This window comes from Girardinichthys multiradiatus, chromosome 4, assembly GCF_021462225.1.
Source record: "Girardinichthys multiradiatus isolate DD_20200921_A chromosome 4, DD_fGirMul_XY1, whole genome shotgun sequence".
Classification (NCBI taxonomy): Eukaryota; Metazoa; Chordata; class Actinopteri; order Cyprinodontiformes; family Goodeidae; genus Girardinichthys; species Girardinichthys multiradiatus.
In genome coordinates, this window is record NC_061797.1 from 32,423,714 (window position 1) to 32,437,127 (window position 13,414).

General features: G+C 36.9%; 1 protein-coding gene across 1 annotated transcript in view; it reads right to left on the bottom strand.

Annotated features, from left to right (window-relative positions):
• LOC124866622 (CUB and sushi domain-containing protein 1-like) overlaps window positions 1-13,414 on the bottom strand; it is a 436,935-nt gene that overhangs the window by 168,786 nt on the left and 254,735 nt on the right. Inside the window, exons 21-23 of the mRNA XM_047362500.1 lie at window positions 2,272-2,388; window positions 1,555-1,770; window positions 508-696 (exon numbers count right to left, since the gene is read on the bottom strand). Coding sequence (XP_047218456.1) covers window positions 508-696; window positions 1,555-1,770; window positions 2,272-2,388 — 522 coding nt within the window. The remainder of the gene's footprint in view (window positions 1-507; window positions 697-1,554; window positions 1,771-2,271; window positions 2,389-13,414) is intronic.

Genomic DNA, 13,414 nt, shown 5'->3' on the forward strand with positions numbered 1-13,414 from the left:
TCTTGACAAATAATGCTATCATGGCATTTTCATTCCACTCTCTGTTAGGCTCGAAAAGTTTCAGCAGCCCCCAGTCAGACTCATAAATTACCAGCAGCATCCTGAGAAACAGATAGGCATCAGATTCCAGCAAATTACAACCTGCTAACAGAAAAATCCTGGCAAATAAAACCAACAGTCTACCAGTCACATAACAGTAAATTACCACTGTGTTCGCAATAAAATACAGCCGAATTTACAACCCAGAAAATGCTGATACTTTACCTCCAGGGGTATTCATGCAGTAAGAAGGCAATTTGGAGCATTTACCTCATCATCTGCCTATCATAGAAGATCATATCACTTCATTGCCATACAAATTGAAGGCAAAATGATATCAATGCTTGTGATTTAATTTATATGAATTTGTATAAAGAAAGAAACATTGTATTAAGGAAGTTGTCTCAGTGTTTGTGTCAAATTTTCTCTAATAAATTACGAGTCTGTCTCATCTCTCGATCGTCTTACCTATACACCGTGGCAGTGTGTTGCTCCACACTCTCCTGCCACCTCCTAGACAAGTGATCTTATTGTCTCCCTCAAGTCTGTAGCCGTGGAAACAAGAGAAGGCAAGCGAGTCGCCGACTCCAAATCGAAATCCCATCCTCCTGCTGAATGCCGGCACTCCGGGATCCTCGCAGGGCTCTAAGTCGTACTCTGTACATGAAGGGAAGAAAGATAATATTAGTGAGGACTGAATGGAAAAAGGTTGAATATATTTAACCTAGCTGAGGCTAGAAGAAAACTAAATAAGTCTTTATTTGATAGACTATATTGGGATATTACTGTTACATTTCTTGGGCATCCAGCATGTTTGAAAACAAAGATTAAAAGTGTAATTAGCATTAGAAGGTTTTTAATGTGGCTTGTTAATAGCCTACTATAATTCCTCCTGTATAAAGGGAGTGGTTTTTAGTACAAATCAGACATACATTTCAGCCCAAATATATTATTAACCCTGGTAGATTTAAAGGAATCTTTTCATTTTACCAACATGTTTCCCTTGACTGGAAAGTAATTTTATGTTTTAGAGCAGCCCAGCAAGAATCCTGACTTTAATCTGATAGAGAATCTGGAGCGGGAGCTAAAGATAATGGCGATGGCAAAGGGACCTTCCATTCTGAAAGACTTCTCACCTAAAATAAATTGTCAAAATACTAGTGAAAAGATGCAAAAAGTTGGTCAGCATTTATAAAAAGGATTTGGCCGCTGTAATGCAAACAAATAATTTTCTGCTGATTATTGAAAAGGGTAGAAATTGTTTTTGACATGTATTTATTAAATAAAACATAAATTAATATTTCTAAATATATAAATATATTTAAAAATCATACCACTTTACCAGTTTTGTTATCTTTTGAGAGGTGCCTGTCTTATTCACTATCAAAAACAAACTTCTTTTTATTACTCATAAAACCCTAATGTAGCATTTAGCAACATTTTAATTCGATAAAAAACAAAACAAAATCATGGTCAGTGGAAACAATATGTTTACTGTTTTTCTTGCTGTCATACCTGAAAAAGTTATATTGAATCCTTCATAACTCATGGAAAAATCTGATATAAATCGCAGCTGCACGCTGAAGTTTCCGTACAGTCCAGCTTTAACACTAGGTGGAAGCACTGAGCCGGTGAGTCGAGCCACCGGAGCTTGGAAGTTGCCATCTTCAAAGATGGACAGGTAGTCATGGTTCTCCTCTAGATGGAAAGTATGGAAAACCAGATGGACTCCTGTCGATCGATCGATCGATGATAGATAGATAGATAGATAGATAGATAGATAGATAGATAGATAGATAGATAGATAGATAGATAGATAGATAGATAGATAGATAGATAGATAGATAGATAGATAGATAGATAGATAGATAGATAGATAGATAGATAGATAGATAGATAGATAGATAGATAGATAGATAGATAGATAGATAGATAGATAGATAGATAGATAGATAGATAGATAGATAGATAGATAGATAGATAGATAGATAGATAGATAGATAGATAGATAGATAGATAGATAGATAGATATATAGATAGATAGATAGATAGATAGATAGATAGATAGATAGATAGATAGATAGATAGATAGATAGATAGATAGATAGATAGATAGATAGATAGATAGATGTGAAATAAGAGAGGGAAGCAATTTGAAACAAATAAATGTGAAACATTAGAAACAAAAAGTACAGTTAGTGTTTTATTATGTCTGTGCATTAATGGTCTTACCTTTCCCATGAGAGACCTCTATAGTCCAGGTGCAGTTAAGAGAGTTAGGGTAGAAATCAGGAAAGCCAGGAGACAGAATTGTCCCAGTTTTACCAAAAACATAGCCTCCACAAAGAGCTAAAATGAAAAAAAGAGACAGACAGAGAAGATTGGAAGAAAAATCAAGATATTCTATTTTAATATCTTATAAGAACTCTCAAGAAGTTCTCAGCAAATGCTTGTCTCTTTAAACCATACATGAGCAATGTGCAATCAGTTAAGTTGCAAGGTTAGCAACAAAGATAGATTCCTTTGCTCTAAAAGAGCTCATGTTTGGTTAGTGAAATAAATTTAATGGGCATGTGTGAATTATAGCCTCAGTTTCCTTTTCTTAGCTCACATGAGTGTGGTCACATAGTGTGGCCTTCTGCTGCTGTAGCTCATCCACTTCAGACTCTGACAACCATTAAATGCAGGCTCTTTAACTAACCGAAAGGATTTTTTTTGTTGCTGAACTCAGTGTCCAGCTGTGGTCACTGTCCGTAGAGTGCTGATGTCACTGTGCAGAGAATCCACTTCATGAGATACAACATTTGACACATCCATACACAAGCTAGAAATACCCCATTAAAATCCTTTAGAAACTGCAGGAAAGAAGGCCTAAATGCCTTGTTTCAGTGCCTTGTTACCTACTGTTATTTGCGTTAACAAGAAATTGAACAGGTGTACCTAATAAAGTGACTTTTAACTGTATGTGAAACTTTAAAAGCAAATACTAAATTCCTGAGTAAAGTCTTAGCTGTTTTGCCTATAACAATGATGCAAATTACCCCATGAGACAATTTTACATTTATTGTACAGCAAGGAAATACATCTCCTTCAGGATTTCATTACATATTTTGAGTTACAGTAAAATAATATACTGTAAGGCTTAAATTGTCCAAACAAAGCAGTTTATAGAACTGAATACACTGAATCACAGTAACTGATTTAAACAGATTGCTTGTTTTATGGGGAAGCTAAATCTTTTTTTTAGGTATACAATAAAAAAGTGAGAAATGTAGCAATTATTCAGAGCTACATACAAATTCAGTAGCACAGCAGCAAGAATAAGACAATGACCGAGATTCATTGTAACAGAGTGAGAGAATGTTTGTTTTACTATACACCAAGACCCACCTTTACTTGCACTTGGTTCTGTCCCAGAACATGTTTTACTGTACATTTTCAGCTGTTACTGTTCATTATTTCAGTGCTTATTAAGAACTATAAGGTGTGGACATTATCTTTTTTGCTTAGCTCTATTGCAAATCTATTTAAGTTGAGAGGAAGAGGAGAGTGTTTAAATTAACCACAGAGACCTCAAATTAATTAAACTTTGTAACAAGTGGTCCTACTGCCAACTGTGTCTTTGTCATTTACCATTAGTTGGACAGTATGTCAACTTTTAGGTTTCACTTGGAAGAGAGTTGCTGCACTGAGGGTACCCACGTGTGGGGAAACACCTTAGAGAAAAAGAGTATTTAAAATAAGAGACAATAGTATCAATTTGTTCAAAATATCAAATTGATTAAAACGTATTTTAATGCTTAGTAGCATTATTATTACCCAAATAAAGGAAATCGCAGAACATATTGATGGACCCTCGAATAAATAGGAATCAAGAAACTCTGGCTTTACCAAAACATTTTGTATTGACAAAATTGATTGGTGGAGTCTTATGAAACGTACGTGAACGGAAAACATTACTAATCAAATAAGATCCACTTCTTTAATATATGAACAGGTAGTTAGATAAAATAACATGTGCTATGGGATGAAGCATCCAGAATTACACTGCAGTGTTTTTGGCAATTTTTTTCAACATCAACAGGTCTGCTCAGCTCAAGGCTGTGCATTGATTTCAGCTGTTCTTTAGAAACTCCTCTGGTCATTAGTGAAGTAAGCGTATTGCGCCCAATTTTTGAAGATCAGTACAGTTTTGGAGTCTCATCACTGAGCTGAACCTTCCCACAGGTGCTCTTTATAATTTGACTGGAGGCCAAAATGTCCTGAATAAAAAGTTCAGCCCCACCTATCATATAGAACAGAATGAAAAAAATACAATAGTAAAGTAAAAAGGGGATTAAGAACATCCGTCTGCTGAACCAACATATGTTTGCCTCTGTCATTTGTTTGCTACTTTCCTTTCTGTGCTTTTAGTTTAATCAAGTAAAATTAGAGTAAATGAATATGTTTCTGCTATAAAAAGGTTAAAGCGTATTTCTTATCTATGAAAGAAACAGATGCAGATAAATACCTAAATCTCAGATCATAGAATATTTAACAGCTAGACATTGGCCAGTTAGCAGTGTGAAGGTATAGAGAGGTTTTTAAAGGTTAAGGTTTCAAAACTATATGGGCTAGCATTCTTTTACTGAAATACCAGAATACTTGCCCAAATTACCAGACTTTTCTCTGGCCATAGGAAGGATTTATTAACCTGTCCCCACCTGTTGCTTTCCAGTGCTGGTCAGCTAGCTGAGAGAAGGCTGCTACAGTTTTTCTCAAACTTAGACAAATGATCAATTTTATATGTTTGGAAATTTGTCAATGTGCAAATAAAATGTCACATCTGGTATTTTACTTTATGTTTATCTGTTGTTATTTTTGCAAATTACTGCTACATGTTTGCCATTACATATTTAGAGAAAAATAAGGGGATTTATCTTTTAATAGTCAGTCAGTCATTTTCCACCGCTTCTTTCATTGTGGGTCGCGGAGGAATAGGGTGCCTATCTCCAGCAGTCTATGTCTTTTAATAGTGTTTACCTCTATTCCTCTCTCTCTATCAAGTCAAGTCAAGTCAAGTCAAGTTTATATAGTGCTTTTCAGCAACAAGGGACTCAAGGTGCTGTACATAAGGAAAAACATTACAATGATACAGAAAGTCAAACAACAGAGGTAATTAAAAAAAAATAAAGAAAATATAATGACGGATAAGAAAACGAAAGGAAAATTGGACTGAAAACTTAACTGATAATGTTTAGATAACACATTCAAAAGCCACTCTAAACAAATAAGTTTTTTATCTTGATTTAAAGCAACTTAGGATTTCGCCACTTTTACAGTTTTCTGGGAGTTTATTCCAGATTAGTGAAGCATAAGAACGAAAAGCTGCTTCTCCATGTTTGGTTCTGGTTCTGGGTGTGCAGAGTAGATTTGAGCCAGAAGACCTGAGAGGTCTGGGTGGTTGATACACTGACAACCAGACTGTAATGTATTTTGGTGCTAAGCCATTCAGTGATTTATAGACTAACAGAAGTATTTTAAAGTCTATTCTCTGAGCTACAGGGAGCCAGTGTAAGGACTTTAGAACCAGGGTGATGTGCTCCACTTTCTTAGTTCTAGTGAGGACGTGGGCAGCAGTGTTCTGGATCAACTGCAGCTGTCTGATCGACTTTTTAGGCAGACCTGTGAAGACACCGTTGCAGTAATCAATTCTACTAAAGATGAACGCATGAATTAGTTTTTCAAGGTCCTGCTGAGACATTAGTCCTTTAATCCTGGAGATGTTCTTTAGGTGATAGAAGGCCGACCTAGTTACTATCTTTATGTGCCTGTGAAGGTTTAGGTCTGAGTCCATCTCTACACCCAGGTTTTGAGCCTGATTGGTGGTTTCTAGCTGTATTAACTGAAGTTGTGTGTTAACTTTTAAACGCTCTTCCTTTGGTCCAAAGATTATTATTTCAGTTTTGTTTTGATTCAGCTGAAGACAATTTTGACACATCCATGCATTGATTTCTTCTAAGCATTTACCCAGCGCTTGAATGGGTTCATGGTCACCTGGTGACATCGTAACGTATAGCTGTGTGTCATCTGCATAGTTATGATAACTTGTGTTGTTGTTTATTAAAATCTGACACACCTTTTTTTCACTTCTGACTGGTGGAGCACTTCTCCACGGAGACATTTTCTTCCCAGAAACCACTTTCACTTTAATTGGAGCAATTAAATCAACGAATTGAATCAGCTCATCTACAGTGTTACAGGGCAAAGTGGAGGTAGAAGAGTAAATCTGGTTAAAGGTTTCAGCAGCACCCTCCTTAAAGATGCGTTTTCTTATCATGTCTTTTTGGCAAACTGAGCCATTGGAGATGATGCTTTCAACAACAACAGAAAAGTGGTCAGATAGGGCAACATCAGTTACAGACACTTTGGAAATGTTTAGACCCTTAGTGATGATCAAGTCCAAAATATGTCCCTGTTTGTGCATTTGCCGTTTAACATCTTGAGTCCAACCAAACTTTCTAAGAGTGTCACATAGATCTATTGTACTTCTGTCTTCAGGATTGTCCTTGTGAATGTTGAAGTCTCCCACAATAATTAAACAGTCATAATCAACACATATCACAGATAAAAGCTCATTAAAATCACTGAAAAAGTTTGTTTTGGACTTAGGAGGCCTGTATATATTCAAGAACATGGTTCGGACCGGGCTCTTTACCTGGAAAGCCAAATATTCAAAAGAGTCAGATTTGCCCAGAAATACTTTTTTACACTCTAATAAATCTTTAAACAAAGTGGCCACCCCTACGCCTTTTCTTTGCTGTCTGCTCTCTCAAAGAAAATTGTAGTTCGGAGGCGTCGACTCTATCAGAATGGGAGCTTCATTAAATTAATGTAATCATATTTCTGTTAAAAACATAACATCAAGATCGTGGTCAGTAATGAAGTCATTGATTAAAAATGATTTTCCTGACAGAGATCTAATGTTCAATAAAGCCAGTTTATATGACTTAGTTGCTGATATTAACTCTGTGTCTGGTTGTACCTGGCAGTTTATGGCTTTTTTTGATTGTTTATTACTGTCTCTTATCCTTTTGTCATGGTATGACATCCTTGGACTTGGTTTGTGTTTTTGTATTAACTGTGCTTAGGTCTATGGTTTCCTTTATTGTTAATTAGTTCCACCTGTCCCTTATGCCTCCATGTCTCCTTGCCACACCTGTTCTTAGTTCCTGTGATTACCTGCTTTTGTTTTACTCCCAGTATATTAGTTGGTCTGTGTTTTTTGTTCACCGCTGGTTCCTCCGTCACTATTCCTCATCCACTACCCCTGTTTATGCTCAGTTTTGCTACAACTGTGTACACATGTAAGTTTTTGGCTCGACTCATGTTTCTACAAGCTATGATTATGTTTCATTATGGAGACCTTTAATTAAAGAGAAGCCTTTCTCTCATCATGCGGCTGCCAAGCTCTTATCTGCACTTTGGTCCGATCCAAACCCAGAACGTGATACCTTTTGGCTTTGTTCTTTCTGTCATGTAAAAGCACAGAGATTTTACAACTATCTCCTATTAGGGACCCGTGTTTTTCCTGGACATGCTCATTTCTGATAGAGTTACCACTGGGGCCCAGACTGTATCACAGAGAAGTGATTTGAAGGTCCTGATTAGGAGGAGATAGATTAGGAGGTGGTGGGGCTGTGCGGCATTTGGAAGATGTTGGTTTAGTAGCAGGGCCTCAGCCACGGGGGGTGTTGAATGGAGAAGATGTCAGAGCCATTTGGGTCCCTATTTTAAGAGCTCCTTTCGTGTTATCAGAATCCAGTAAAGCAAAAAGCAGGCTCAGTGGGGAGATGGGAGAGTTCTGTGCGGTCTGGGTTGGGGTCTGCGGTGTGAGGGGTTTAACGGGGGAGTTGGTCTGGGTTTGGGGGGAGGGGGGTATAACGGGGTGTCCACTTCTCCTGTGGAATTTGGCGGGGAGACCTTTTGTGATGACCTCTCTTTCTCAGCCAACTGGCCGGCTGTCTCTGCTGGAGCTGTTGGTGGCAGGTTTATCATTGTTGTTGATACTCCATGTTCTTTGCTGAAGGTCAGAGCTGCTGGCGGATTATTTACTGAATAGAAGAGATTAGATGTGAGACGTCTGGCTCCCGGCTTGTTCAAAGAGAAACCATCTTGCTTGAAGAAATGTATTTTTTCCCAAAAAATTTCGAAGTTGTTGATGAAGTTCACAGGTGTGGTAGCACGTGTTTTTTTCAACCACTTATTAATCATCAGAAGTCTCGAAAAAACCTCATCTCCACAGAAAATCGGTGCAAAGGGTCCGCTGAGAAACACCTTGATATTGAGACCTCCAACAATATTCAGCAGACGAGTGAAATCCTCCTTCAATCCTTCTGATTTTTTCTTAGCCACGTCATCCATGGTTCCACAGTGTATAATAAGGTTTTCTAGAGACGGGCGCTTTTCTGTGATTGAATATTCTGTGAATATTCTGTGAGATGTCGGACACCACGTTACTGGTACCAATCATAACTTCTGTGCTTTTCTTGTTGCAGAAGTTTTTAATCCCATCCACAGTTGTGTATCCCCACTATCAGGGTTCTTGGTCCGGTGGGGCGCTTTTTCTCTGGCAATTTAGAAGATGGATCATTTTCCTGGTTTTCATTCTGAAGTGGGGCAAATCTGTTTTGGAGGGGAATTCCATTATTTATAGCTGTCTCACTCCTATCAGCTGTTGTGACAGCAGCTCGCTGTCAAAGTCTCCTTTTCCCAGGGGAAACGGGGGTATTTCTCTGTAATTCTGGCCATTCTAATTTATTTAATTGCTGAGATGTTCCAGCTTGATTTTTTGGGCATGCGCCTAAAACATGCCAGGGGGGTCTGCCGGTAGGTTTATTCTCAGTGTTCTGTTTGCTGGCTGAGTCGTTAAGCTGGCTGTCACTGTTTGGGATCACAGGCAGAGTTGTACCTCATATTCACCTCCACATTCACTTTTAGTTGATTAATTTTCATCTCCAAAACAGCCAATTTCTGTAAAGGTTTGTCAAAGTCCTCTGTGGTGAAGGGAGGCATTTTGTGCTGATTAGCTGGCGTCAACGTGTCCTTCTTTCGAGTTCAATTATAAAAACATCAACATCATTTAGAAAAAAAATTTATTAAATAAAAATAATAATAATCCTTGGGAGTTGCTGGTTAGAAGTAGCTTTAGTCCAATATTTCCGTAATTTTGGCAAAGAGATAAAAAGTTAGGAGTAAAAGAATGCAAGCAAGCAGGGAGCTTAGGAGAAAAGCGTCTGAGCAGGCAGAGAGGCGGAAGTAGAAATAGTTTAACTCTGTCTCTCTCCGAGTCCCACCCTCTAACCTGTTCCACATGATATTTCTAAAAGATCTGAGTACCTGAGTCTGAAGAGGCCTGCTCTTTTTCTTTCTGATCAGTAGGCTTGTGTAGTTTGTAATCAGTGCAAGTCTGTTTTAACTCTCTCATCAGATCTAAGGGAAAAAAAAAAACTGGGACGCTGTCTGACTAAATGACACTTGTAGAAAGTGGCTCAAGTGTATGTGTGTGTATTTCTCTTTCCCTGTGTGTGTGTGTGGGTGTGTGTGTGTGAGTGAGTGTGTGTATGTGTGTGTAAAGCTCTTTATAGTTTTTCAGTTGTATGAATGATCTGTGTGGGTGAAATGGTAGATGGGTCATGAGAAAAAGAAAGAAACTCAGAGTTCTACCACAATGCATAAAGAGACTGAAAGATAATTCATGCCTACCAAGAGTTCAAGAAGTGGTAATGCATTATGGAAGAAAGTCACAAATATATATTGTTATCAGAGAAAAGAGTTATTTAAAAAAGTAGTTATTTAAAAATGTTATTTAAAGATATTGTTATATAATCATTCAGTGGTATCTTTGTCATTTATTTCACATAATGGTCTGCTTTGTTTTACTAACTGTCTCTTAGAGACAGTGTTGACATATTATTTAATGGAAAAGAAAAAAAAAAAGATGACTTTGGTCACTTTTAACAAGTTGTTGTCTTGTTACCAACTGCAAACCTTTAAAATGTCATAGCACTCTTTTGGTGTTCTTCCTGACACAAAAAGAGCAGCCACTGGTCTGTATTATCTATTTAGCAATTTAGCTGACCTTCAGGAACAAGAAGAGCAGTTTTGATGTGGTGGACTTTGTGAGATCGCTGAAAGTGCGTTGTGTACGAAGGCTTATGGGGAGTGTAAATTTTTTTCCCAACACAATATTGTCTAAAGTTCAGGGTGCTACTATTAAGTGGTTGCTTTGCCTCTATGACTTTTCTCTCTACAAAAAAAAAAATAAATAAATAAAATATATATATATATATATATATATATATATATATACTCATTTTAATGAGTGTGTGAGCTGAATGTCTACAGTTCTCCTCTTTAGCCTCTGCAGTCATTTCTGAGTGTACAAAGTACTGTGAAAAAGCAATTGCCTCCTTACATATTTAATCTATTTTTGTTTTTTTTGTCACATCTAAATGTTTAGGTTTAAGACACCAAGACAAATGAGTAAATACAAAACAAATTATTATTTAATTTGTTAAGGGAAGAAAAGCTATCAAAAACAACTACACCCTAAATAAAAAAAGTAATGGCCTCTTAAATATATTACTGGTTGTACCTCCCTTTGCAGCAACAACTGCCATTGAGTGCTTGTGATTACTGGCAATGAGTCTTTTACATCACTGAGCAGGAATTTAAGCCCACTCTTCCTTGCAGAATTGTTTTAATTAGAAGGTTTTCAAGCCCGAACCGCCTGTTTCAGGTCATTCCACAGCATCTCGATTTGATTTAGGTCCAGACCTTAATGAGGTCAACCCAAAACCTTTAATTTTTAGCCATTTCAAAGTGGACTGACTATTGTGGTTCAGCTCTTTGTCCTGATATATAACCCAAGTGTGTTTGGGCTTTAGGTCCCAAACTGACATTCCTGTTCAGGAATTTCTAGGAATGAGCAGACTACATGATTTCATCTCACTATGTTTGACCTTCTTTCTTATTGTTGAATCATGAATACTGATCTTGAAGCAAGTAAGGCCTCCAGTGCTTTAGATGTTATTTTGTGACCCATAATGAGTCATTCATGCACTTTTGGAGTAATTTTGGTAGCCTTGCAACTCATAGGTGGGTTCTCCACTGTTCCATGTTCCAGGTATGGCAGGTGAAACTGAACTCAGCAGTCCAAAAATGTATCGCATAGCGTCTACAAACTTTTTTCACATTGGGTCATAGTGATTTTAACAGCGTTTTTCCCTCAGTAAATCAAATCATCAAATGAAAACTGTAAGTTGTGTCTAGTCAGGTTATCTTAAAGTCCGATTTAAAAACTTTTTAACGAGCCGAAAACGTGTGACAAAAAACAAAAAACAGAAAACACATTGGAACTGCTGTTTCTGTGTTTTATGTCACCATGTAAGCAAGCATGTACAGTACCAACAAAAAGTGGTTGCCCCCTTACAGATTTGTTCTGTTTCTGAACCAATGTAAGTGTTTCTTCTAGTATTTCCTTTTTAATAAAAAGGACGGGCGGTAATTAAATCAATAGTAAAAATAGCAGAAATGTATGACACATTTTCACAATACTGCGCTCTTCCCCAACGGCAAAGTATGACATATCAAATTTCAGTCAAGGCTCAATCCTGTTTTAGAAAAGTGTCATTCAGAAATGATGTACCTTGTCATTCGACATCCGACTGGTATCATGGAAGGCTTGTTGAAACACATTGAAAATGTCACAGCGGTCGTTTAAAATCTGTTCACATGATACAGCAGTGTGAGACAGAGAGGCTCAATGTGAACTCACTACCAAGTTGAGACATCCAGGCTTTAGTTTTCAAATTGGATTCTTCCAGTTGTGACATGAAATCGCACTTGGCGTACTCATCTTGTGTAATAGCATGAGCTGTGGGAGAAAGGTAGTAAGAGAGTTGCGAATGGCTATTCAGCATCTGTTTCTGTAGTGCTTTTTAAGCTTTTGTAATCTCACTGAGACTGAATGTCCAACTTAAGTTATTACAGAAATCTTTTCTAAGGGAGTAAGGACTGATTGCACAATAAACAGTCCAACTGCCGGTTGCTAAAAGGAAAAAAGAAAGAAGACAAGGAGGTGTCTTCATATTCTACAATGAAGGTTACTATTGTCATAGTAGGGCATTTCATTTCCTTTAATCCAGACTCTTATCCTATTTCCTCTAAGTTCCTCACTTCTGATTTAGTTTTCAAACAGAAAAGATTTAAAAACTATAAACAAAACAAATGTGATGTTTTGTGGTATGTCTCGTGTATACTTGTTAGGACATCTTTATAAAACTGATTATGTGAAATTTCATGATTATCTTTTTTTATGTTGTAATGCATTTGTTAATATATTATTATATAGCACAATAAACATACAAATGTATAATTTAAACAAGCAAAGAGCTTCCAGGGAAAAAGATGCTCTTCTCAAAAACATTTCCAGAACACAAGATGACTATGTTTAAGCTGAGTCAGAGTAGGTTAACCCTGATGTTCTGCAGCATTTGTCACTTCTTGCTCTATATTACTAAAAATAAAATATCACCACAAGCAACTGAGCTGTAACAGGATGGTGGACACTTTTCATAACGTTTTTAATGTGTGTTATTTAGTTTTTTTGTTTTGCTTTTTTTGTTGATGAATAAAGAGCAGAAAATGTTTTGGATTTTTGTAATTGTAAGTTAAAGCAGAAAGTTGTATAATGTTTATTAGGTTGGGTCAGAGGTTTCTTCCTGTAAAAGGGGAGTTTTCTTTTCCACTGCCGCTACATGCTCATTCATGAGGAGATCCTGCTGCAAGTCAGGGGACTTAATGCCGTCGTCTGGATTTCCTTAGATAGTTACGTGTTTTACTAATTCTAAAAATAAACTAAACGTGACTGCATTATTTAATAAGTGGGATCAAATTGTTGCTGAGATGACGGTGAACCATAAAATCTGTTTTCAAGAAAGGTAATTTTGTTTTGACATTTTAAAGCTTCAAAATATTCTTATTTTACTTATCTGTGTATTACTGCAAGTTACAATTACAGCAAGTCAAAGTAGAAAAGCTTTTTGCAGCTACAAATGGGCACAAGCATTGCACAAAGCTAGGTACCAAGGTGTGCTGCTTTTATCTATGGTTTGCAAAGCTTTTCAAATGTATTACGCTATCATCAAGGGGAAATAATTCAATAATAATTCAAATTGCACTGAAAGTTTGTCTGAATGTAGTTGCCTCAGCTGCAGAAATCAAAGGTTACTTTTTTAATATTATTTTATTTAACATAAAACTCCAGATTCTGACCTGACGAGGGATTCCTAAATATTCAATAACAACATCTGACTGAAATAATCCTGGCAGA